General features: G+C 42.7%; 1 protein-coding gene across 1 annotated transcript in view; it reads left to right on the top strand.

Moving 5' to 3' along the window:
• LOC126249450 (vitellogenin-like) overlaps nt 1-27,951 on the top strand; it is a gene marked incomplete at its 3' end in the record, with an annotated part of 380,348 nt that overhangs the window by 211,682 nt on the left and 140,715 nt on the right. The window contains exons 18-19 of the mRNA XM_049951103.1: nt 14,937-15,515; nt 19,052-19,209. Of these exons, the coding sequence (XP_049807060.1) occupies nt 14,937-15,515; nt 19,052-19,209 (737 nt within the window). The remainder of the gene's footprint in view (nt 1-14,936; nt 15,516-19,051; nt 19,210-27,951) is intronic.

Genomic DNA, 27,951 nt, shown 5'->3' with positions numbered 1-27,951 from the left:
ATACCGATGAAGCAACGTTCGGGCGTGATGGAGTCTTCAACATGCACAATTCGCATGTTTGGAGTGAGGATAACTCATATGCCACAGTTAATAGCGCTTATCAAGTGCGGCTCTTCGTTAATGTGTGGGTCGGTGTTGTTGGGGACTGTTTAACTGGGCCGTATCTGCTATCTAGGCCATTAAATGGGAGGCACTATTACAATTTTCTCGCCAGAGCATTGCCAGAATTGCTGGAAGACGTCCCGCTCCCTACAAGACAACGCATGTGGTTCCAACATGACGGGGCGCCGGCACATTTCAGTCGTCGTGTTCGTCGATTCATGGACCGACGGTTCCCAGAAACGTGGATTGGCAGAGGTGGTCCTGTACCATGGCCTGCTCGATCCCAAGATATGTCCCCTCTGGACTTTTTCGTGTGGGGAGAGATGCGCAACCTTGTTTACGCAACTCCTGTTGCATCAGAAGAGGATCTGGTTGCACGGATAGTAGCAGCAGCAGGAACAATTCAAGATACTCCTGGAGTTTCTGCCCGTGTCAGACAGAACATGATCCGACGGTGTAACCTTTGTTTACGTGTCAATGGAGGCATTTTTGAAAATCTACTGTAATTGAAATATTGGGTTGTGTTAATGCGTTGTCTCTTGGTCATAAAAAAATGGAAAAGTGTTTGTTGGTTTAATTAATTTGCCGCCAGAGAAATGTTCCTCTACCAGTTTAAATACATTAGGGAAAATATTTCTTTTGATGTCCCCTACAAGCTCCCAGAGTTTGTCGGTTTAAATACTTTTCACCCTGTAGAACGTTTGACTTTATTGACAGAGCCACAACCTCACCTCTGCTTGCAGTGCCTCATCACTATCCTAAAACCTGTTCTTTAAGTTTTGGAGACAGATGAAAATCGGATGAGGGCAGCTGGAGACTGTACGAAGATGACCGGGGACGGTCAGCCCAAGACGTCAGATTGCTGCAGATGTCACAGCGCTTCTGTGTGGTCTGACGTTTCCATGCTGAAGGAGAGAGTGCTCAATGAGTGGACGAAGTTTTCTGCGGTTAGAAACTCCATTACAGCACGCTGTTCCTCATGCACTGATATAATTATGTTGCACACCGACATGTTACACGCTACATTTCGGATCTCTCTAGCGGAAGATGGATGCAACTTGCGTCAGTGGATCGGGAAAGTTGACTGACTAATATGAATAACATGTAATACTTCAACCAACATTGAGAACAGAATAAAACATTCGGAGTATTAGTTTTCAGTATGCCCTCGTACGCTTCACGTAAGAACCACGAAAATCGGATGAGAGAAATCAGAATTCGCACAGAGGCATATGTATGTATGCCTGTATGTATGTAGCTACAGATATAGATAGAGCATCTCCAATTTTCGATTCATAATACGTGTCGTGGCGTAGTCGCGCTAGTGGGGTAATTGCGTCACAACTTGTAAGCTAATCATCCGCTCCGTATTATTGCATCGAATTAGTTCGCGCCTGCAGATAAGTAATGTAATGAACAGATTTCCAAAGCGCAGTGATGTCGCGCCTTCCCAATCAATTCGTGTTAGCAGCTTCAATTAATTGCATGCCCGGTTTGACGTTTGCCGCTTCACAAACGGTGCGCATATTGGACACCTGTAATATGAGTTAAAAGCTCCGAATGACGCTCAGTGGTGTTCTGAAATATCAGACGTACTTATGAATAACCCTGTAGGTTAGCAAATGAGCATGCTTTCGTTGGAGCATCTGTTTACTGCAGGTCGTTGGAGCAACGAAGGGTACCAAAAGGCTGGAAAAAGCTGAAAGTTGTTACTTTTGTTCTAACACGAGTTAATTAACGTTCTACAGTTGAAGCTCGCAAAATAAGATACAGACATATATAATGACAAGCTTAGTGTGGCAAAGTGGACGTGGGATAAAGAGAGATCTGGTATAGGTATGTTCCTAATAGGCCCAGTCCAAAGCACAAGTTGCAATACCAGAGTTACTGTAACAGCCAAAAAGCAGTCGAAGCATAATAAAGTTCTTAGCAATGGTACAAAATAATGTCACTGGGAGAAGGTAACAATAATGTTCACAACACTTCCTGTCGGCTCAGAACTGTCCTCTTTATCTGCAAACTGCAGTCAAAAATGGTTCAAATGGCTCTGAGCACTATGGGACTTAACATCTATGGTCATCAGTCCCCTAGAACTTAGAACTACTTAAACCTGACTAACCTAAGGACATCACACAACACCCAGCCATCACGAGGCAGAGAATATCCCTGACCCCGCCGGGAATCGAACCCGGGAAACTGCAGTCACTGAGGATGACCAAGAGATGCGTCAGCGGTGGCATTTACTACATCTGGAGTAGCCACTGGTAGCGCCCTTGACGGTGTGAGAATAGCTACCAGTTTTCCGATATCGTTGTCTGACAGGTATATCAAACAATTCATTTCCCTTTACAAGAAGTGTTGGACAGAGAAACATAATTACTGCCCTATGACACTGACATCAAACTTTCGTTAAATTACCAAACGCGTTTTATACTCACGTGTTATGACACTCTGGAGAACAAAAATCTCTGCAGAAGTCGACATGGACAATGCAAACAGTGATATTGAGAAAATCAGCTTGCTGTATTCATCTGTAAGATTCAGAGGGCAGTAAATAACGACAGTAATGTCGATGACACGAGTCTTCACCGCCAGAAAGAATTTAAAATAGTCGTTTATTATCACCTAGTGAACAAAACACGAGCAAAGGGATATTGGACCAACTTTGTGGCGGGACTGAGGACATCCTAGCAGTCAGAACGATAGAAATAATTGATATGTTGGACAAAGCCAGAAAGTCTGTCAGGCAGTTTGTGGATGATGCTATTCAGTATAGGAAAGCTGAAACGCGCCTATAGCGAAATGGAAGAATTTAAATATTTTCAAAATTTTGCGGCCCTGTCAGCAACTGTATAAATATTAATTTTAATTTTAAAAACCAACAGCCTCAGTTGCAAATTTTACCTAGATTTACCTAGGTATCGATCGGGATAACCCAACCTTCTTCAGAATAAAAGTAACTACCGTTTGTCCATAGTGGACATCGTCCAGCTGAAACTACAAATCCATAAGTTATCGTCAGACTGTACAAACTTATCTGAAACTGCCTCGGCTCCACTTCGCGACCATACAGCATTCGTGGCTGCCGCATCGTTGTAAGTCCACTGTATTGGTGATAAGTTGAGAAAACCGTCCCGAAACACGTGTGCTACAAAACGCCTCTGTTTCCTGTGCATGTACCCCGATATCAGTATGGGATATGATCACCGTGCACACGTACACAGGCCGCACAACGGGCTACCATACTCTGGATCAGGTGGTCGAGCAGCTGCTGCGGTATAGCCTCCCATTCTTGCACCAGTGCCTGTCGGAGCTCCTGAAGTGTCCTAGGGGTTTGAAGACTGCGATACGTCGACCGAGAGCATCCCAGACGTGCTTGATGGGGTTTAGGTCTGGAGAACAGGAAGGGCATTCCATTCGACTGATATCTTGTATTTCAAGGTACTCCTTCACAATGGCAGCTCGGTGGGGCCGTGCATTGTCATCCTTCAGGAGGAAGGTGGGACCCACTGCACCCCTGAAAAGGCTGACATACTGGTGCAAAATGACGTCCCGATACACCTAACCTGTTAAAGATCCTCTGTCAAAGACATGCAGGGGTGTAGGTGCACCAGTCATAATTCCACCCCAAACCATTAAACCACGATCTCCATACAGGTCCCTTTCAAGGACATTAAGGGGTTGGTATCTGGTTCCTGGTTAAAACCCGGCGAGAATCACTGCTCAGACTATACTTGGACTCGTCCGTGAACATAACCTGGAACCACTGTTCCAATGACCATGTACTGTGTTCTTGATAACAGGCTTTACGGGCTCTCCTGTGACCAGGGATCAGTGGAATGCACCTCGCAAGCCTCCGAGCAAATAAACCATGCCTGTTCAGTCGTCTCTAGACTGTGTGTCTGGAGACAACTGTTCCAGTGGCGGCGGTAAAGTCCCGAGCAAGGCTACCTGCTGTACTCCGTGGCCGTCTGCGGTCACTGATAGTGAGATATCGGTCTTCTTGTGGTTTTGTACACTGTGGACGTACCGTACTGTAGCACCTGGACACGTTTCCTGTCTGCTGGAATCATTGCCATAATCTTGAGATCACACTTTGTGGTACACAGAGGGCCCGTGCTACGACCTGCTGTGTTTGACCAGCCTCCCGTCGCCCTAGTATTCTACCCATCATAACGTCATCAATATGTGTTCTTTGAGCCATTTTCAATACACAGTCACGTCTGCACACTTACTCCCTTCACCGTACTCTGGCATGCACCAACACACCGCCACCGTGCGACGACCGCAGGTCAAATGCACCGCATGGTCATACCCCGAGGTGATTTAAACCCGCAAACCGCCCACCAGAGCGTTGTTTCACCAGTTATCAGCATTATCCTTAATTTATGAGCATGAGTGTATTATTGTTCTATCGCAACGTTGGTGACAAACCATTGTAACCAATAACAACCGTAAAATATGTAGGAGTATCAGTCCAGAGTTATCTAAAGTGTAACGCCTAAATAAAAATAGTTGTAGTAAAACCAGGTGCCAAGATGAGATTCATTAGGAGAATACTAAGGGAATGTAATTCACACGTGACTGGAGTAGCTCTCTAAATCCCCGTTCGATCGATCCTTCCGCACTGCTCGTCAGTCGGAGGTTATTTCTTGGTAGGGTTAATACAAGAGACAGAGAAGATCCAAAGAAGAGCTGCGCGTTTCATCACGGATTTGTTTAGTAGGTGGGAGAGTGTCACGTAGATGACACGTCTCCAGTACCAGAAGCTGAAAGGCATGCGTTGTGCATCATTGAGAGGCTTATTGTTTACGATTCGGAGAGTGAATATACCAAGGAGAGTCAGAACTCATGTATCATCCTCCTCCATACATCTCGCGAAATGAAAACGGAAAGAAAATTACGAAGTTTAAGTTCAAGTCTTTCTTTTTTCCTGAATCTATACCTACATGAATGCTCTGTAATTCAGTCGTATGTGCCTGACAGAGGGTTCGTCGAACCATTTTCACACTGTTTCTCTACTAATCTATTCAGCTCGCGGAAAAAACTAATACTTAAATCTTTCCGTGTGAGCTCTGAAAAAATGGTTCAAATGGCTCTGAGCACTATGGGACTCAACTGCTGTGGTCATAAGTCCCTTAGAACTTAGAACTACTTAAACCTAACTAACCTAAGGACAGCACACAACACCCAGCCATCACGAGGCAGAGAAAATCCCTGACCCCGCCGGGAATCGAACCCGGGAACCCGGGCGTGGGAAGCGAGAACGCTACCGCACGACCACGAGATGCGGGCTGTGAGCTCTGATTCCTCTTATTTTATTTCAATACTCATTTCTCCCTACGTAGGTGGGTGTCGAGAAGATATTTTCACATTCCAAGGAGAACGTTGGAGATCGAAATTTCGTGAACAGTTCTCGCCGCAACGAAATGAGAATGACACCAGAAATATCAGCCATCACCATCTTTACGGCGGCTTGTAGAGTAGGGATGTGGGTGTAGCTTAACAGGTACTTTTTTAGTAATTATCAAACACCTCGTAGGTAGACATGTACGGAGGTAGGACCTGAGACAATATTAACGCAGCCTGATGACGAGATGCATGGTGGTTAATGAATGAAAATGCGTTCAGTACACAAAACTGCACTGGTAACATCTAACTGATTTTAGTGCAGTTCGCTGAGATTGGGTGTAAAATATGAGTGACGTGTCATGAAGAACTACTTGCGCTATATCCTTTTCTAGTAGTGAAGCACATTAGTCCTTAAAATTGAAACAACACTGTACAACCAAAATTCAGCATGCATCGGATCAAAATGAAAGTAACAACTATGTATAAGTTTGTTTTTAGGTTATTGTGAAAGGAAACTATTCATAAAGCACTACATTATTTCAGAAACCCCCTTACGAACCATGGTTTTTCCGCTGTGCTTGCGTGCATCAACGATGCAGATAGCCGAATCATGAGTACAACCACGTCGGTGAGTTATCTCTAGAGAAGCCAGATCAGTCTAAAACTATTATACTTACCGAACACATGCGGTTCTGCTGTACGACTTAATGATGTAATTCTCCTGGGTAAACTATTCCCGAGGTAAAAAATTCTTCCATTTGCATCTACGAACGAGAACGATTCAGAGGTTTGTCATAAAGTAAAAACAAGCCTGACATTCTAAGAGTCGTAGTCCAGAATATTTGATTCCTTAATCGTGTTGGTAAGAAAGAGAACCTGAAAAAAGGAATAACCAAGTTGAACTTAGTTAGACAGGGAATTAGTGAAATGCAGTGACAGGAAGAACATAATTTTTTTTTTCCAGGTGAATACAGGGTTATCAACAAAACATGAAATACGGGCACGCCTAATAATGAACGAGACAGCAGCAATGTAGGTGAAGTACTCTGAACGGCAAAGGACAGGGTTTCTTATAGGCAAAACAATCACACAACCACGCCCTGCCACAATATTACAATTATATATGCCTTATACCTCCGCAGTTAATGAAGAGATTGAAAAAAAAAACATGTTATAAGATATAAAAAAAATTCAGTACGTAAAGGGTGGCGAAAATTTAATTGTTTAGGTACTGTAATTCGATAGTAGGTGACGAACGAGAAGGATGTATGGTAGGAGAGCAAGGAATGCGAGAAAGAAATGCAGAATGAACTAAAGGAAGGAAGATTGTGGTTTAATGAGTGCAACAGAGACGGATCACAAGCGCGGATTAGAGAAGGGTAGGGACGAATTCGGCTGTGCCTCTTCAAAGAAATCATCCCACCATTTACCTTAAACGATCCAGGGTAATAACGACAATGTAGGTGACTGGGCGGTGATTTGAACCACTGCACTCTAGAATACGAGTCCATTGCGCTAACCATTGCACCACCTCGCACCGTGATACAACTCAATATATTTCTTAAACGAACAAAATCTACAGATGTAAATATAATTCCAGGAATATGCCATGTAAGTGTGACAGAACAGTTACTGTTTTTAATACATAAGGGCAGTAAAATGAAAGCGAGACAGATGATAAAAATAAGTAAACAGTTCATTATTTCAAAATTAATCGCCATAAATTTAATACCAGGTGGTTATAATTAAAGTGCAGCTACTCACACATGTCCAGTATGGGCAATAATTATCGTATGGCAGCGAAACTTGGCCGATATTCAAATGCGGTAATGTGGAACCGATTTACACTGTGAAACAAAGTAGTTCCAACTTTGGCTACCAGGTACACATCTGACGCTGCAAATACAAGAAAGACGAATAGAAATGTGTCCGTATGTAAAGGATAAAGAGCGGGACATGGGGAGAAAAGGTCAAACAAGGGAGGAAGGCATAAATTTGATTTTATTATTAACCGATGCTTACACAGTTTGTTCAATATGAGCACCGGAGACGTCGACGAGATGCTGCACAGCGGCAGATTTGCACCTGGTGGCCAAAATTGGAACTATTTTTTCCCAGAGTAAATCGGTTCCACATTACAAGTTTCCCTGCCATATGATGATTACGACCCATACTGTACTTCCACGAGTAGCTACGTTTTAATTATGACCACACAGTACATTTATCCCACTGTGAAAGAAGACGGTCAGTGCCTTTACGGGAAAATGTTTGCGGTTACCCACGGAATCATGATTTTTACCCAGGCGTGCATCTCTTCATCAGAGACAAATCTATGACCACGAATGTCTTTCTCCAGGTCTCCAAAAATATGGAAACTGCATGGTGAGTGGGCAGACCTGTATGGTGGATGTGAAGGGCTTTCCAGTGGGCCCACATTTTGCCAAGGTTGTTTTTCAAGGTTGTGTCGCCTGCACATTTCTAACAAGACAGTGTCCCACTACGGATAGGTGGAGTAGGCCTGCACCTTGGCCTTCGAGAGCACTTGACCAGTATCCTCTGAATTTTACTGTCTGGGATCATCTCAGAAGTGAAGTGTACGGCACTCTCCTTTAAAAGGTTGAAAAACTGTGGCAGCGAACTGTACATTCTCGTCAAGAAGTATGAAGTGATCCTCGGTATTTGAAAGTAAGCTGAACTCACTGCAGTGACGGTTCCAACGTTGCACCCAAATGCGAGGACGACACGTAGAACGCCTCTTTTAAGAGATAAAAATGTACAAAAATTATAATATGCTGGAATAGTATCATATTTCTTGTTAAGGGAGCTCATATGTGGAACTCGAGCCCAATAAAAGTGAGAATTAATCAAAAAGTTTACATTTCAAACACATTTTTACAGACGACGACAGTATTCATCTTTTGGATATACAGCTCTTGTATTTTTCACGTGTTTGCAGTTAAAATTTTTGGATATAGCTTTCGCCTTGTATGCAAAACACTGTTTTCTCTTGTTATCCAAATGTTTCGGCACCTTCGTGCAATCATCAGTGGTTTTTGATAATGGAAAAACTGTAAAAAGTGAACATATTTTAAGTCGTAACTTACCTAACAAAAAAAGGCCTAAATACAGTTTTCATTCGTTTTTGTTCTTACCTTGATGTTACATTATACGGTTTTGCAGCACCATTTCATGGTATCCCGCACTGACAGTTTGTCACCTGCAAACCAAATGATGTAAATGTGAATTTTATTAGCGACTTAACACATCCCTTGATTTTTAAAACGCGATTTTGGTTTGGCAAAATGTTTTGCGTATAATTTGTTATTACTCACGTTTTGTTGCGATTAATCCTTCTTCTTTCGCGTTCTGAGGGCACTGCACATACGTATTAAATAGACAATAGCCAGTGGTGGATCGTAGCCACCTTTTCAGAGGTATCTCGTTTGCGGACTCATGTTCCTGGGACAGTTTAGCTTCTGATATCGTATAGTTTCGCCCATATCAGTTTTCGCTAGTAATTAAAAGCAATCCTGTGCGAGGAAAAAATACCTTATAATAAGGTGAGAGCAGGGTACGAGACGTCGACTGTAGCAAAATTTGCCACATAAGAATAGGTTCAGTAAAATGGTAGACAGTCAGCGACGAGCGCTCCAGGACGTAACGCAGTTTATTCCAACTAATAGATCTTACACCAAATAGCGTAGTTACTGGCTCAATTAGTTCAATTTAGTTGTTTAAGCTCAACGGGGGAGCTACGCAAACCTTAAATTCCTATTCACCATTTGTTTCGTTAGCTGTTATTTCTCTGTGATGTTTACTGGGTAAGGCTTGATGATAATATCAATTATGCTAGAAGTGCGATGATGAAATTAATTTGTTAAGATAATAAGCTGTATTATAGAAACAACACTAACCGACTTGTGATGTCGTCAGGACTGTTCATTTAATAGTGAAATGTAAAGGCCACGCGATTTAATTTTTGCTGTTGTATGGAGAGCGTGCGTGGACTGCTATTTCAACAAGCGGTCTGCAACTGTAAACTAAGACATTGATGTGAAAGAAATATAATTTTTACAGCAAATCCAAGAAACATCTGCCTCCAGTGTATCTTCATACTTGACATCATAAAAGAAATGATTGTTACCATCTCCGAAATTCGACTGACCGTCGTGGCCTCAAGAATTACTGCAACTTAATCTTGACTAGTGTTGACTTGCGGACATCTGTCGCTAATTAGTTTTCGTTTTGTGACTTTGGTTCCCAAATGGTGCACTTCCGACGTACAGCTGTCAGACAAATTTTTCTCGTTTTGACGTCTCCTACCGAGATCTGACCTTGTTATCAGCTTTTTCCTACACCTTGTCTCTTTATTTTAGTAGAAAGAAGTTTACAACCCGGTGTATTATTTAACGTGTGCGTTTTTAAATGCTTCAATGTCAATACTTCATGACCTTCCTCAAAGACGGTTTTATATCCCATGTTTGACAAAGTTGAGTTTTCACTGGAATAAAGTGGTGCATTACATTAGGCATGCTACGATAGCAACAGATGTCTTTTTTCTGTTTAGAGGTTGAGCTGTCCATAATAGTAAAGTTGACCCTGATGGAAGGATGTTTTATATCAGTGAAAATGTCGGACATGTCTAATGTTCGTTTCATTAAAAGGATACTGTATCGTTAAATAAAAGCATAGGAAGAAAAATTTGGGAATTTATGGTAAGGTCTTATGGGACCAAACTGCTGAGGTCATAACGTAGAAATTGTAAACTAGAATAATTAGCCTGGTCTGGCTATTGGTTTGGTCAAAATAACAACTGGACATTTATACTTGTGTACAACTATCTCGTTTTGACAGGATATTTTGCAACAATAGAGCATAAATTTAGTGTTTCGAGGCGTGGCTTTTTGTCATCGGACTGTACTTCTGCCTTAATAGCGGAAAAAGAAGGGTAATTGATGTCATGATCACCTACGAATGGCTGTATGTAATATCTTAATTTTGTTTAAGTACACCTTTCCTTGAAGTTATTATAAAGTCTAATCCAAGCTTGAATATTACTGGTTACATGGTTGAAAATTAACACAAATGATCTAAATACAGTGAATCTGCGCCTTAGTCAAATGTCACTCAACCTTGAGTACGTCAGTCTCTGCTGAAAGCAAAAGAGAAAATAAACCTGAAGGTAACATTCCTATATCTGTGCAATGCCTGTGCAATCCATTTGTGCAATGCCTGTGCAATCCAAACAATACAATACAAGTGTCAATCGTGCTCAGAAGAGTATTCTGCGTAGTTGTGAGTGCATTATGTCGGAGATTACTGAATTCGATCGTGGGAAACTCGTTTGTGCTCGTATGGTGGGATCATTCTTTGTTGTATAAAGAGCTTCTTCCTCTGTCGGAAGGAAAAAATGAGGGTCTGTTTGGATATGAGTAAGTACCTTGACGTGTAATGCAGGGAATTTTATGTCCGTTACCTTCTGACTGCCGGCCGTTGGGGCCGAGCGGTTCTAGGCCCTTCAGTCTGGAACCACTCGACCGCTACGGTCGCAGGTTCGAATCCTCCCTCGGGCATGGATGTGCGTGATGTACTTAGGTTAGTTAGGTTTAAGTAGTTCTAGATTCTAGGGGACTGATGACCTCAACAGTTAAGTCCCATAGTGCTCAGAGCTATTTGAACCATTTTGTACCTTCTGACTGAACAGTTCAATTTATTTTTCCTCTGTCTACTTTTGTCTTTGTTATTGTTTCTTGCCCTATATAGAACAAGCTTTTTTTAGTTTTGAGTTTAATTATATTGATACATTCTGTTATTTCAGTATACCAGGTAATGTATTCTGTTAATACTTTCCATTATTTTTGCCATTGTAGCAGAAAATTAATATTTTTGGCCTACAACATTATTTCACTATATACTTTTCCAGGATATGCAACGTTCGTACGCGGAAGCTACGTAAAAATTAAGATCGCTTTCTAGCTACAGGGCTATTCAAAAAGAAGGAGCAGATTTCAGACATTTATTGCTTCCAAACTATAAAAGATAGAAACACAATTCCAACGTTCCTCGAATGAGAAAAGTTCAAATTTTTATGCACTCAGCGTGAGCACCATGTGTCACACGACAAATGTCAAAACAGTGGCTCATTTTCTGCACACACGAAGCAGCTGGTCTCTCGTTATCGAATTTACAGCTTCAACTAAACAATCTCGCAGATTTTCAAGAGTGTCAGGCATAAGGGGTGTAGAAACACAGGCTTTTTCGTAAACCCACAGATAAAAGTCACCTGGGAGGCCACTGACGATGATGTTCATTTTCTGCCAACCCTCCTCCAATCCCATGTCCTGGAGTGGTGTCAATCAGGTACCGTCGGAGAGGCGGAGACACTGTTTATCCCACTTATGCCTGGCACTCTTGAAACTCTGCGACGTATCAATGTTTAAGCTGTGAATTCGATAGCGAGAGACCAGCTGCTCTGCGTGTAGCAGGGAATGAGCTACCGTTTTGACATTTGTCGTGTAACACATGATGCTCACACTGAACGCATAATATTTCGAACTTTTCTCTTTCGAGGAACGTTGTAATTCCGTTTCTATCTTTTGTAGTTTGGAAGCAATAAATGTTTGAAATCTGTTCCTTCTTTGTGAATAGATATGTATTGTGAAATATGCTAAATACAGGTTGCTGTTCTATGATACATGCGCAATCATTTGATCATATTCATTGGAGGGCCAAAGAAACTGATGTAGGCATTTGTATTCAGATATGTAAACATGTAGAATACGACGCTGCGGTCGGCGACGCCCATGTAAGACAACAAATATCTGGCCCAGTTGTTTCATCGGTTACTGCTGCTACAATAGCAGCATCAGTATTTAAGTGAGTTTGAAAGTGGTTTTATAGCCGACGCACGAGCGATGGGACACAGCACCTCCGAGGTAGCGATGAAGTGGGGATTTTCCCGTACGACAATTTCACGTGTGTACCATGAACATCAGGAATCCGGTAAAACATCGAATCTCCGACACCGCTGCGGCTGGAAAAAGATCCTGCAAGAACGGGACGAATGACGACTGAAGTGAACCGTTCTATGTGACAGAAGTGCAACCCTCCTGCAAATCGCTGCAGATCCCAGTGCTGGGCCATCAACAAGTGTCAGCGTGACAACCATTCAACGAAACATCATCGATATGGGCTTTCGGAACCGAAGGCCCACTCGTGTACACTTGATAACTGCACGACACAAAGATTTACACCTCGCCTGGGGCCTTCAACACCGTCATTGGACTGTTGATGACTGTAAAACATGTTGCCTGGTGGGATGAGTCTCGTTTCAGATTGTATCGAACGGATTGACGTGTACGGGTATGGAGACAACTTCGTGATTCCATGGACACTGCATGTCAGCAGGGAACTTTGAAACGTTCACGTCTCCTCCATATCTCTTTTGTTACGCAACCTTCCCTTCCACAATAACCTATGAAACCTTCCCTTAGGATTTCTATCTCTTGCTTAATAATAACAAATGAAATCTTCCCTTTGAAATTAATTCTCTTTCTCAATCTTCGCATACAAATTTAAATGCTGCTTATTAAAAGTTATTTTCTCATTATTTCGACGAAACATAGAATGTATCGTCGTCGTGGCCCTCAGTCGTTATCTGCAATAACCCAAAACTGTTCCTTACCTTTTTTTTTACTGGATCGCCATCTGACTGCTACGTCGAACTGCGACGTGAATATACTTACTCTGTTTTACTATACTCTATTAGCTGCTCTTGGGCTTTCATAATAAGTGGCTGTATTTATTACCAAAACTGACGTTATTCTTTAATAGCAAAGCTGACGTTATTCTTTAATTAATTTGACTGACGTTACGTAATTCATAGTTAAACTTTTTCTTGACAACAGTAAAATTTTGGAAAGCTTTACGTTGATGGTTTTTGGGATGGATTATAATCAGTAATGCAATATTGCTGGAAAAAATTAATTATATTCTGAATGAAATGATTTTACAAACGTTCAAATGGGACTTAATTTTTACAATAATCTTACAATTAGCAATGCGCAAACATACCTTCAGTAGTCTTGAGTTTCCCACAAAATTAATTCAATAAAATTAGTTCCTCTTATGATAATAGTTAGCTGATGTCTCTGTACATCCGTTTATAATCTCTTGTAAATCAGAGCTAGTGGCTGACAGGCCCACCGCTCCTCTCAACCTCTCGCTTCAGACCTGCTACCGACTCGCTTCACTTCTCGCTTACTACTGACTTCCTACGAACGCTAAAGTGCGGTCTCTCCTGCCAACAGTGCTTTCTGGTGCAGACAATCCCTCCTACCATTACAAAATGTATCAACGTGCGGTCTTTCCCGCTCTTTTCTTAAAATGTAACCATACGCTGTCTCTCCCGCCCTTTTTAAAATTATATCAATGTGCGGTCTCTCTTGCCAACAATACTTTGGTGCAGACATTCCCTGCTACCACAATTATTTCCAACATGACAAATATTAATTATTCCTACTTAATCCTATTAATAAAATGTAAACATCTTTCATAAATTGTGGTTTGACAATAGAAATTTACACGTCTTACAACTTTTCAAGCTGGTGGAGGCTCTGTAATGCTAAGTGATATGGGACCCCTGATATGTGTACATACGACTCTGACAGGTCACACGTACGTAAGAATCCTGTGCGATTATCTGCATCCATTCATGTGCATTGTGCATTCAGACAGAATTGGGCAATTCCCGCAGGACAATGCGACAACCCACACATCCAGAATTGCTACAGAGTGGCTCGAAGAACACTCTTCTGAGCTTAAACACTTTCGCTGGCTAGCAAACTCCCCAGACATGAACGTAATAGAGCATATCTGGGATGCCTTGCAAAGTGCTGTGAGAAGAGATCTCGTACGGATTTATGGACAGCCGTGCAGGATTCATGGTGTCAGTTCCCTCCAGCACTACTTCAGACATTAGTCGAGTCCATGCCGCGTCATGTTGCGGCACTTCTGTGTGCTCACGGGAGCCATACACGATATTAGGCAGGTGCACCAGTTTCTTTGGTTCTTCAGTGTATAAAAAGATGTATAAATAAATAGCATCAGAGGAAAACAACAATTATTTTTACTTCCTGAAAAATTGTAAAATTGTGATTTACAACCTTCTTTGACGAAGGTGTTACTTAAATGTTGTAAGGAATATCGTGATTTAAATAATGGAAACTGCACCAACTTACCTGTTTTTTGATGTTTTTTTGATGCTTGCATCACCGAACATATTCTTGTAAACAAATGCACAAATGCACTTGAAAATGACAATAAATTCTCGAAACGCGTTCTGCTAAGCTTTAAAAATTAAGTAACTGGTGATGTTTTCGTTATTTAAATCACGAATGACAAAGTTGTAGGCTTGCCTGAAACATCGAATATGTTGAAAGAAATTGGAAGACTAACTCTAACCACGAGTTTTTGGTGTGCAGATCACGCCCAAGTGGCGAATGGCGTGTATAACGTACAGAGGGTGGCCCTAGCTGGAGCGCAGACGACCGAGGCGCCAGCAACCACGGAGATGACGTCTTCCACGGAGCCGCTCTCGACCGAGGCTGCTACCGAAGCCCTGGCCACCACCGCCGCTGCTGCCGCCACGACCGCGCCGCCCGCCGAGGAGACCACACCCACCCCTGCCTCGACAACGACAACGACAACGACAACGACATCGACCACGACGGCGACCCCTACGACTGTCGCAGAGGAAACCGCATCGACTCCGACCACGCAGTCGACAACTACCACGCAATCGACACCGACTCTGTTGACCCTGTTAACGGAACTGACGACTGCCCCAGAAAATGTGTCTACGTCACCAGCGTCGGTACTGCTGACTACGATGCCAGAGCCGACCGAGGCACCGAAGGTTGTCGCCAACCTGACAGTGACGCACCGCCAACCCGTGTCCTGGCCCACGCCATTCAACGCCACCGACCTCGACCCCTTTTCCGAGACTATCAACGGGAGCGGCCTACTGTATCTTCTGGACAAGGCCTTCAACGGAACTGATTGTAAGTATACTTCATGCTTATTACTTCCCGATGGTATTGTTACAAATGTGAGAGGAAGCAGGTCTAGAGTGTAGAGAACAGTAATAATAATTATTCGATGATTTGAAAGTACTGTATCTGGCTACTGTTATTGTCATCGGACAGTAAAACGTCATCATTTTACCTAAATTTTGAGGGTAGATACTTCATTATTATTTCATCATGTCTGTGACTTAGCGGCCACTCCATTATTACGATTCTCCTATGTTACACTTAGGTATTAATGGGAAGGAGTGTCACACAGCAGTCAGTTGCAATTTCATTACTTTTTATTATGTTTGCAAATCTAGATTTCGGCTATAAGTAGCCACCTTCAGTGGAGTTTCATTATAACTGAACAGACTCGCGGGATTTCATGTCACCATTCGTTCTCACAGTTGTGTAGGCAGAGTCTCCTTCCGCCTATACATCTGCAAGAAGCCGGCTGCTGTGTGGCCGAGCGGCTCTAGGCGCTTCAGTTCGTAACCGCGCTGCTGCTACGGTCACAGGATCGAATCCTGCCTCGGGCATGTGATGTCCTTAGGTTAGTTAGATTTAAGTAGTTCTAAGTCTAGGGGACTGATGACCTCAGATGTTGTCCCATAGTGTTTAGAGCCATTTGAACCTGCAAGAACATATGGTGACATAAACTACCTCGAGTCTGTTGAACTGAAACGAAAATGCACCGAAGATCTAGATTCGTAAGCATAATAAAAACTAATGGGATCGCGATTGACTGCTGTGTGCCTCTTCTTCCGTACAATATACGGTCGCTGTGCACAACGATTTCTGATGGAAACAAAGTTGGTTACGTATTGATGGTCTGAAGGCGTTTCTCCCTAGGGGAGGATAGGGAAGGATTTAGGTCCATAAACAGTGACGTTATTGGTGATTTCTCCCAATACAAAGAGAAATTCAGACTCGCTGTATAGCTGATAATAGTCTTTGTTTTTCGGAACTGATGCATAGTATCATACTAACTGTGCTCGTTAGTGGGCAATTTGTCACGTATAGTTTCATTTGGTCCGAACTGATAAATGTCGCCCCCATTTTTTATATAGTCTTTTCCCACACAGTCTGTATATTTTTCCTATTTACCCTGTAGATAAGAATATTTTTTCTTAACTTTTTAACTGAATTTTATTTTGTTTCTTACCATACGATCTCATGTCTTTGTCTTAAGTTGTCTACAAAGACTGTAATATTATTATAATTACTTTCTTACTATAAATGTTTCATTTTGGTTCGGTTAGTTTAGATATTTAATGTTTTACTGCAGCACTGTAAAGTTAACTCGTTACATACATTCGTTAGTAGTAAATTGAGCACGTATTCTTACATACGTCCACTGCCTGCTTTGTTTGCCAGTCTTGACTTGAAAAACATTAAAATATCTCCTGCGTAGTTTTTCACTGTACTGAATTGCACCTCACTGTACTTAACCCTAGTGCAAGGCTTTGTAATCATGGAAAGATATGATCTATAGCCGGTAACAGTGAAGAATTGGTAGTGGGGTGTGGAAATGGGATATGATATTCGCGTCTTTCTGTGTGTGTATATGTGTATTTTATGTTTTAAGTATACTGCTAAGAAAAAACTCCTGTGAAGTTCGAAAAGTGGAAGGGAGGTACTGGTAGAACTGAAGATATGAGGGAGGGTCTTCAGTTGTGACTACGTTGCCCAATCAGTAAGAGCACTGTCAGTGATAGGCAAGGTTCTGAGTTCGAGTACATATGTGGTACATATTTTAATATGTAAGTTCAAGCAGTGTTCTCGTCGCTGCAGAGAGAATGATTCATTCTACTTTACACAGGGTGTCATAAACTTTATTTTTTTTTTTAAGTGAAACATTCTCGGACTTCTTGCCGTCAAACAGTACTTTTTGTTTGTTTGTGAGGCTGTGCACAGCAACTATAGATATCTCTAGTACTCAATTTTCTGAGAAAAAAGTTTTGTCCCAGTCTCCTTTATATTCGGGTTCTGTAATTAAAGAGGCTTTTGAAATAAGAATGTGCGAGAAGAACTTCAGCCGTGACTGCGGATATAACCTTAACTGTGCATGAAGTCGTCTATGGGCTATATAAGACCAGCGCAGCAGCAGTTTTCACAGATTTTATCCTGACGAAGACGATGGAGGTAATACACGAAACATATGAAATACACCGATGGAGGTAATCGTCGAAAGCTCGAGGTTTCGTCCTGAACTGACGCGGCAGGAAGTCAGAGAATGTTCTTATATAACCCGAAGGTTGGTTTGAACACCACAGTGCTTTACAAAGCATTGTCCTGTTGGACATGTACGTCTGTGCCTTTCTGTAACCTTTAAACTCACATACCCAGTTATTAGTTGAGGGACCCTCGATCAAACAAGGATTCCGAAAAACGGTGCAACTTTACGTTTTTCACATTAAAAGATGATTTCCAGAGATAAAGAGAACTGGGAGTCCACAGAAAAAATCGTAGGCTGTCCTGAGAACGACCTCTATATGTTTATATTTGTAGTTTGGCACTTACCCATGTTTTTCCACATTTTTCTTTTTTCAGACTACATTTCTTAGTAAGTGCTAAAATATTCTTAGCCAATGAAATTCATACGCGCAAAGTCTGTTAACAGCCCAAAATTCCTCTGCAAAACAGAATGAAGCAAGAAAGTAAAACACGTCTAAACATATTTTATTTCGAAAACATAATCTTCTTGGCGCTTTCGAAATGTGGTGCTACAGAAGAATGCTGAAGATTAGATGGGTAGATCACATAACTAATGAGGAGATATTGAATAAAATTGGGGAGAAGAGGAGTTTGTGGCACAACTTGACTAGAAGCAAGGATCGGTTGGCAGGACATGTTCTGAGGCATCAAGGGATCACGAATTTAGTACTGGAGGGCAGCGTGGAGGGTAAAAATCGTAGAGGGAGACCAAGAGATGAATACACTAAGCAGATTCAGAAGGATGTAGGCTGCAGTAGGTACTGGTAGATGAAGAAGCTTGCACAGGATAAAGTAGCATGGAGAGCTGCATCAAACCATTCTCAGGGCTGAAGACCACAACAACAACAATCTTCTTGGCAGTTAAATGTTTACGGAAAGTTAAGTCTTCTTGTGAGCTAAATATCCTTTGAAAGACTAGATATCTTCTTTGAAATGAGGGTGTTTCGTAAAATAAATCATCTGTTTAGGATAGTAAAGGGTGCTCTTATTAATCCGGGGGTGGGGCTGGAGAGAATAATTAAATTAACTTTGGATAGGCGATGTGAAAGAAAGTAGAGAATCCGAGCAACACATTGCCTATGGAAAGTCTCCATCATGATTTTTAAATGAAACAAACTTGTTGTCCAACTGATTATGTCTCTCAACGGTAGTCGTAGAGCTTTGTTTGGCGACGTTGCATATGGCGCCTAATACAACAAACGATCGATTTAATAATCAACCAGGCCTTTTTTCGTAGGATGTATAATTTATTAACTTAAAGGTTGGAACGGTGTGAATGTACGAGAGTGTAAGCGTGTGTTGTCGGGCAGACGGGCGCGCTCTGACGGTGTCCGTGAACGCAAGCGTGCTGGCGCAGGGCGAGCCGGCGGCCAGCGAGTACCACGGCGTGGCCACGCTGGCGCGCGCGCTGGATGCCCGCCTCATCCGCGCCGGCGTCTTCCTCAACAGCGAGGAAGACTCCTGGCAGGTCAGCACCTATACTCTCTTATAACTTTCTCTACTGTCTTACTCGATAACCTCAGTCACATTCTGTTAATGACAAATCAGAAATAATCTATATAATAAAAATTTTAAAATTTACTCTCACTTCACTTTAATATTTAGTTTATTTCATTGCACATACTATTTTATTTCTTACTGTTTCTTACCTTTCTTCAACTATACACACAAATAGTCACAGTAGTTGAAAATACACTACTGGACATTAAATTGCTACACCAAGAAGAAATGCACATGATAAACGGGTATTCATTGGACAAATATATTATACTAGAACTGACATGTTATTACATTTTCACGCAATTTCGGTGCATAGATCCTGAGAAATCAGTACCCAGAACTACCACCTCTGGCCGTAATAATGGCTTTGATACGCCTGGGCGTTGAGTCAAACAGAGCTTGGATGGCGTGTACAGGTACAGCTGCCCATGCAGCTTCAACACGATACCACAGTTCAAGAGTAGTGACTGGCGTATTGTGACGAGTCAGTCGCTCGTCCACCATTGACCAGACGTTCTCAATTGGTGAGAGATCAGGAGAATGTGCTGACCAGGGCAGCAGTCGAACATTTTCTGTATCCAGAAAGGCCCGTACAGGACCTGCAACATGCGGTCGTGTGTTATCCTGCTGAAATGTACGGTTTCGCAGGGATCGAATGAAGGGTAGAGCAACTGGTCGTAACACATCTGAAATGTAACGTCCACTGTTCAAAGTGCCGTCAATGCGAACAAGAGGTGATCGAGACGTGTCACCAATGGCACCCCATATCATCACGCCGGGTGATGCGCCAGTATGGCGATGACGAATACACGCTTCCAATGTGAGTTCATCGCGATGTCGCCAAACACAGATGCGACCATCATGATGCTGTAAACAGAACCTGAATTCATCGTAAAAAAATGACGTTTTGGCATTCGTGCACCCAGGTTCGTCGTTGAGTACACCATCGCAGGCGCTCCTGTCTGTGATGCAGCGTCAAGGGTAACCGCAGCCATGGTATCCGAGCTGATAGTCCATGCTGCTGCAAACGTCGTCGAACTGTTCGTGCAGATGGTTGTTGTCTTGCAAACGTCCTCATCTGTTGACTCAGGGATCGAGACGTGGCTGCACGATCCGTTACAGCCATGCGGATAAGATGCTAGTCATCTCGACTGCTAGTGATACGAGGCCGTTGGGATCCTGAACCCACCGATTCCATATTCTGCTAACAGTCATCGGATCTCGATCAACGCGAGCAGCAATGTCGCGATACGATAAACCGCAATCGCGATAGGCTACAATCCGACCTTTATCAAAGTCGGAAACGTGATGGTACGCATTTCTCCTCCTTACACCAGGCATCACAACAACGTTTCATTAGGCAACGCCGGTCAAATGCTGTTTGTGTATGAGAAATAGGTTGGAAACTTTCCTCATGTCAACACGTTGTAGGTGTCGCCACCGGCGCCAACTATGTGTGAATGCTCTGAAAAGCTAATCATTTGCATATCACGGTATCTTCTTCCTGTGGGTTAAATTTCGCGTGTGTAGCACGTCATCTTCGTGGTGTAGCAATTTTAATGGCTGTTCTGGTCCATGGAGAGTCAGGGTACCAGTCACGTGGTTCATTAAAGCTCATAAGCATTCGAAAAGAATCATTTTTCGAAATCATCAAGAGTTGCTGCCAAAATATTTGATTATTATTACCGATTTCGATCTTCTGATCAGGTATCATAAAATTAAGCTATTATTTCAGTAGATGACATTATGCGGGTTCCGTGGTTGTATTAAAAGATGCTAGAACAGCTACTAAACACTAATTTGATGACAGTTTTCTTGAACACATTTCATTGTTTCTTGCCGTTGCCGATTTGAATGGTTTCGTTTATTGTTGGCTGAGTGCACTGTCTTCACAGGACGAACAGCTAATCAGCTTTCAATGCCATGGTGCGCTATAGTGACTACATTTCAAACTGATAAATTTTCGAAAAGGTAATTTATTTTTTACTTAGCGTATAGCACTACACATAAAATAAAATAAAATTAGACATAAATACAAATGATACATTAATCTGATAAACAGTTCTTGTATGTTAATGTTCAATCTATGCTTGATGGTGTGGACATAAAAAAGTCGATTGGATCACGCAGGGATTTTTTTCTCTGCCTCGTGATGACTGGGTGTTGTGTGCTGTCCTTAGGTTAGTTAGGTTTAAGTAGTTCTAAGTTCTAGGGGACTGATGACCATAGATGTTAAGTCCCATAGTGCTCAGAGCCATTTGAACCATTTGATCACGCAGGTAGACTCCCAGTTCACACTCCTAGACGATGTGTCGGATGCTCTGGTTCGATACGTCACAATCACAGCTTGTGCTGGACTCCTTACCCCATTTGCGCACGCTGTGTGCAAGCAGTCTGTGTCTTGCGCGGATGCGTCTTATGATCTTCCACTTAAGCAATGGGAGTTGAAAGCCCTGGGGTCGCACTTCAGGTGGAGCATTCGTAGTCCAGGTTTCACACCATTTGCCGGCAGTGTTGAAATTTTTATCAGCGAACTGTTGGGCCAGTCAACCAGAGAGCATTTTCATGGATAGTGGCGCGTCCAGCAGACCCCTTTTCGTTTATCGGAGGAATACAAAGTTCAGAATGGAGTTTCCCATTAGGGGGTTAATTCAAGCGTCATTGGAATGGATTTTGAAACATATGATTTTTTTTCCCATTTTAATTTTTCCGATTACAACGCCATCTGTCGCGAAACGAGAAAAATGTGTCAGACAAAACTTTCTGTATAATCTGCATCTTTAATAGGAATGGAGTTTGTCATTTAAGATTGCATTGTTGCCCCTCCGCCCCCTCCCCTTCACACACAGACTCACAAGGGGTGGGGGATCGAGTTTAGTATCATTGGATGTCTCGCTCCGAAACGAACAAAATTGAACTATAAATTGTTTGGATACGATGTGTGGTTTTCGAGATATTTCAGTGTCTTCAGATAAATTGAACACCCTGTATAATGAAAATAGGCTACATGTATATCTCCGAATGTTTCTTAGAGCAGCATGTAAAAGTCTGAAGCAAATTGGTCAGCTACTTTTCGAGATTTTAGGTAACAAAGTTAAACAACGACTTATTTTTATACGTGTAGTAGTATGGATTTGATTTTCTCAAGCGGCTCTACAGCATACACAGCCGCGTGTAATGTTTCCTGCAGTTCTATCTGTGGGTTCAAAAGCAAGTGAAAGCTATTTTTCTTGCACAGCTCCGCTTAATACGGCAAGTATTTGGGAAAGAGAACTGCCGCCAGCAACACATACTGAAGAAAGCAGCAAAGGCATCATCTATACAGACCAGCGGTGTCAGTTTCACGTTTTGTCAACCAAAACCGTGCTCGCGCGCGCGTTTTTACCAAAGCAAAATTCATTTATGGTCACTTTGTGACCTAAACGCGGATTCATCTACGAAGAGGAGCGCCCGTAAGCACCAAACCATCATCTACGAAAAGCATGGTCTTCCATTGACTTGCAGTTTATTAGTACCCAACAATTAAGCATATTCCAGAAAAGAGGAAAATTGAGGGAGAAAAATGAACAGTCAATGTAAATGATGGTTACAGTTTTCTCACAGATCGAACTGTCAGCTAAACGTTTTGTTTTGTTCCTGCACCTATACTCAGTATTACTTGTACGTTTATTAGTGTCATTTAGACTCGATACATTGAAGGCTGCAGTTTTTATAGTTTTATTAGGTCATTTTAGAGTCTACGTAAACGTTTTTTTACATTATAAATACGAGGGATAATGAGTAGGTGTAGCTTAACGTAGGTTACTGTTTAGTTATTTTATAATATTCACTAGATAGTCCCTAGCAGTTTACTGTAGGTCACTGTTTTTTTTTCTTTAGTATTCACTAGATAGCCCCTAGCAGGAAAATAAGCACCACACATTTTTATTGTTTTTCATTGTTGGGTGTCCTTTCTTCCAACTAGAGTGTAACTGTTAACCGTGTGGCAGTAGGTTTCCCTAAGTTTCTTATAGTAAATCACATATTAGCTAAATGGATAGAGATTCTGTCTGGGGGAGTCACAGTTCTATCACTGAGCCGACCTCAGGTGCCACTGAGCCGCCCGGCCCACTCCCACCTCAGTATGGTTGGTGGACTGTGTTGAGGTCTCGAGCCTCAAGGCAAAGGCTACATGGGAGACGTAGGCTCCTGCCAAATCCCATGCACTCTGCTAATAGATTCAGTGTGCTATCTTTCGCTTGGGGGGGGGGGGGCAGGGGGAGGCTGAGCCGGATAAAAATTAACCTTTCGCCAGTAGAAAGAAGGATCCTTTATTGTATGATTATATGATAGCGGAACAAACACTGGTAACAGTTGCTTCTGTAAAATATCTGGGAGTATGCGTGCGGAACGATTTGAAGTGGAATAATCATATAAAATTAATTGTTGGTAAGGCGGGTACCAGGTTGAGATTCATTGGGAGAGTCCTTAAAAAATGTAGTCCATCAACAAAGGAGGTGGCTATACTTGAGTATTGCTCATCAGTGTGGGATCCGTACAAGATCGGGTTGACGGAGGAGATAGAGAAGATCCAAAGAAGAGCGGCGCGTTTCGTCACAGGGTTATTTGGTAACCGTGATAGCGTTACGGAGATGTTTAGCAAACTCAAGTGGACGACTCTGCAAGAGAGGCGCTCTGCATGGCGGTGTAGCTTGCTCGCCAGGTTTCGAGAGGGTGCGTTTCTGGATGAGGTATCGAATATATTGCTTCCCCCCACTTATACCTCCCGAGGAGATCACGAATGTAAGATTAGAGAGATTCGAGCGCACACGGAGGCTTTCAGACAGTCGTTGTTCCCGCGAACCATACGCGACTGGAACAGAAAAGGGAGGTAATGACAGTGGCATGTAAAGTACCCTCCGCCACACACCGTTGGGTGCCTTGCGGAGAATAAATGTAGATGTAGATAGTGGCCGCTCCTTCAGCAATGTCCGGACAGGCACGTGCGGATAGGGGTTTGTTAGGTATTGGGAGCTCCAATATTAGGCGGATTATGGAGTCCCTCAGGAACGTAGCGGCTAGGGCGGGATGTGGAAGAAGATTGTTGCACATGTCGTCACCAACGATGCCAGTCGTCGGTGTTCCGAGGATATCGTTGGGTCTTTTCGACGGCTGCCAAAATTGGCGAAGGCGACCTCTATCTCTCAAGGAGTGGAAGCCAAGCTGACGATTTGCAGCATCATACCCAGGGTGGACCGGGGTCCTCTGGTTTGGAGTCGAGTGGAGAATCTAAAACAGAGGCTACGTCGACTCTGTGACAATAATGGTTGTAGATTCCTCGACTTACGCTATGGGTGGGAAGTTGTAGGACGTCCCTCGATATATCAGGGGTGCAATACACACAGGAAGCAGCTACATGGGTAGCACTGTACTTGTGGCGTACACATGGTTTTTTTTTTAGATTAGATTCCTTCCCAGGGGAAACAAACCGTTGGCCTCAAAAATTACCAGTTCATGACACTGATATGGGTGTGCCAACTATAAAAATTGTTAGTTCGCCAAAACAGGTAATTCCAAAGGATTTAAATATGCTAAATCTCATGTTAGTAAATTATTGAAGTGTCTGTAGCAAGATCCCCGAGTTACTCTCCGAAATAAACAGTAGTAATTCCAGTATTGTACACTACTGGCCATTAAAATTGCTACAGACGCGAAATTTAACCGACAGGAAGAAGATGCTGTGATATGCAAATGATTAGATTTTCAGAGCACTCACACAAGGCTGGCGCCGGTGGCGACACCTACAACGTGCTAACATAAGCAAAGTTTCCAATCGATTTCTCATACACAAACAGCAGTTGACCGGCGTTGCCTGGTGAAACGTTGTTGTGATGCCTCGTGTAAGGAGGAGAAATGTGTAGCATCGCGTTTCCGACTTTGATAAAGGTCGGATTATAGTCTATCGCAATTGCGGTTCATCGTATCGCGACATTGCTGCTCGCGTTGGTCGAGATCCAATGACTGTTAGCAGAATATGGAATCGGTGGATTCAGGAGAGTAATACTGAACGCCGTGCTGGATCCCAACGGCGTCGTATCGCTAGCAGTCGAGATGACAGGCATCTTATCCACATGGCTGTAACGGGTCTTGCAGCTACGTCTCGATCCCTGAGTCAACAGATGGGGACGTTTGCAAGACAACCACCTGCAAGAACAGTTCGACGACGTTTGCAGCAGCATTGACTATCAGCTCGGAGACCATGGCTGCGGTTACCCTTGACACTGCATCACAGACAGGAGCGCCTGCGATGGTGTACTCAACGACGAACCTGGGTGCACGAATGGCAAAACGTCATTTTTTCGGATGAATCCAGGTTCTGTTTACAGCATCACGATAGTCGCATCCGTGTTTGGCGTCATCGCGGTGAGCGCGTGTATTCGTCATCGCCATACTGGCGTATCAACTGGCGTGATGGTATGGGGTCTCGGTCACCTCTTGTTCGCATTGACGACACTTTGAACAGTGGACGCTACATTTCAGGTGTGTTACGGCCCGCGGCTCTACCCTTCATTCGATCTCTGCGAAAACCTACATTTCAGCAGGAAATGCACGACCGCATGTTGCAGGTCCTGTACGGGCCTTTCTGGATACAGAAAATGTTCGACTGCTGCCCTGGCCACCACATTCTCCAGATGTCTTACTAACTGAAAACGTCTGGTCAATAGTGGCCGAGCAACTGGCTCGTCACAATACGCCAGTCACTACTCTTGATGAACTGTGGTATCGTGTTGAAGCTACATGGGCAGCTGTACCTGTACACGCCATCCAAGCTCTGTTTGACTCAATGCCCAGGCGTATCAAGGCCGTTATTATGGCCAGAGGTGGTGGTTGTGGGTACTGATTTCTCAGGCACTGTGCACCCAAATTGCGTGAAAATGTAATAACATGTCAATTCTAGTATAATATATTTGTCCAATGAATACCTGTTTATCATCTGCATTTCTTCTTGGTGTGGCAAATTTAATAGCCAGTGGTGTATTAGGTGCCGTACCGAAAACTGATTGAAATCAGACATAAATAGTAGTGAGATTTTGAGCTCGGATTGGACAATGTTTAGGAAGGATGGGACTGATGCTATGGGAGGTGGTGTGTTCATTGCAGTTAGGTCGGACTGTGATATAGTCTGGATAAAGCTGCGAATCAGACAAGGAGTGACCATTGTATTAGGATGTTTTTATAGACCACCATCATCCGCAACAAAGGTCGCAGAACGTTTCAGGGAAAGTCTTGAGTATATAGGAAATAAATATTAGAATGATCCATTAGTTATATGTGGAGACTTGAACCTAGCGTCCATTGACTTGGAAAATTACGCGTTTATTACGGGGGGCAGAAGCAAAGTCTCGTGTGAAGTTATTCTAGGAGCGCTCTCAACATACAACCTTGAGCAATTGTTTAGAAAACCAACTCGAGATGGGAACATATTAGATATCTTGGCGACAAACAGACCTGATCTTTTTGAGGAAGTAAATCTAAAAGAAGGTATTAGCAACCATAATGTCGTTGTGGCTTCGATTTCAGTGGAAGTTGAAAAAAAAAAAAAACAGAGAAACAGCGTAGAGTTTTCTTGTTTGGGAAAGCAAATAAAAGTGTCATTAATGAATATGTTCATTGTCAGCTTCAAGCATTCACCGCGGGACACCAAGATATTTAGCATCTTTGCTCGGAATTTTAAGGTATTGTCCACCACGTGCTAGAGAAATATGTGCCTAGCAAAAGTATAGTTGAGGGAAAGGATCCACCTTGGTTCTACAAACATATTAGGAAGTTGCTGAGAAAGCAGAAAAATTTGCTCAGTCGTTTAAAACGCGGGACAAACAGACATTATGCGAAATAAAAGCTGCTGTGAAAAGATCAATGAGAGATTCTTTTATCGATTTTGAAAGCAATATTTTATCTGCAGATTCTAAAAAAATCCCAAAAAAATTTGGTCGTACGTAAAATCTATGAACGCTACAAATAATTCAATACCTTCTCTTGCTGACAGTACCGGTAATGTAACGGATGGTGATAAACAGAAGGCCGAAATTCTAAATTTAGCTTTCAAAAACTCGTTTACGGTAGAGGACTGCAGCACCATTTCCTCTTTAAATTATCCAACAAACGCAAGGATGGCTGACATTGTGTTTAGTGTATCTGGGATTGTAAAACAGTTAAGTTCCTTAGACGCCAGGAAGGCATATCTCCCAGACGGTGTCCCCGTAAGATTTTTTGTTGACTATGCTACAAATATAACACCATTCTTATCCATCACCTATCAGAGATCATTGAAACAGTGGAAAGTTCCACGGGATTGGAAGAAGGCCCGGTCGTAGCAATCTATAAAAAGGGTAGAAAATCGGATGCACATAATTACCGGCCAATTTAACTGACACCGATTTGTTGTAGAATCATGGAACATGTTTTGTGTTCAGACATAATGACCTTTCTAGACTCTGAGAAGCTCATCTCCAGAAATCAGCACAGTTTGAGGAAACAGCGGTCATGCGAGACACATCTGGACCTCTTTGTGCATGATATACAACAGGCTCTAGATACCGGCCCCCAGGTTGATGCCTTATTCCTCGACTTTTGAAAGGAGTTCGACTCATTTCCGCACTGTCGCTTGTTCCAAAAAGTATGCGCTTACGGTCTATCCGATGACATATGCGGTTGGGTAGAAAGTTTTCTA

The sequence above is a fragment of the Schistocerca nitens genome, chromosome 3, assembly GCF_023898315.1.
Source record: "Schistocerca nitens isolate TAMUIC-IGC-003100 chromosome 3, iqSchNite1.1, whole genome shotgun sequence".
Lineage (NCBI taxonomy): Eukaryota > Metazoa > Arthropoda > Insecta > Orthoptera > Acrididae > Schistocerca > Schistocerca nitens.
The sequence above is the reverse complement of the archived record's forward strand: the minus strand, read 5'-3'. Positions and strand labels throughout refer to the sequence as shown.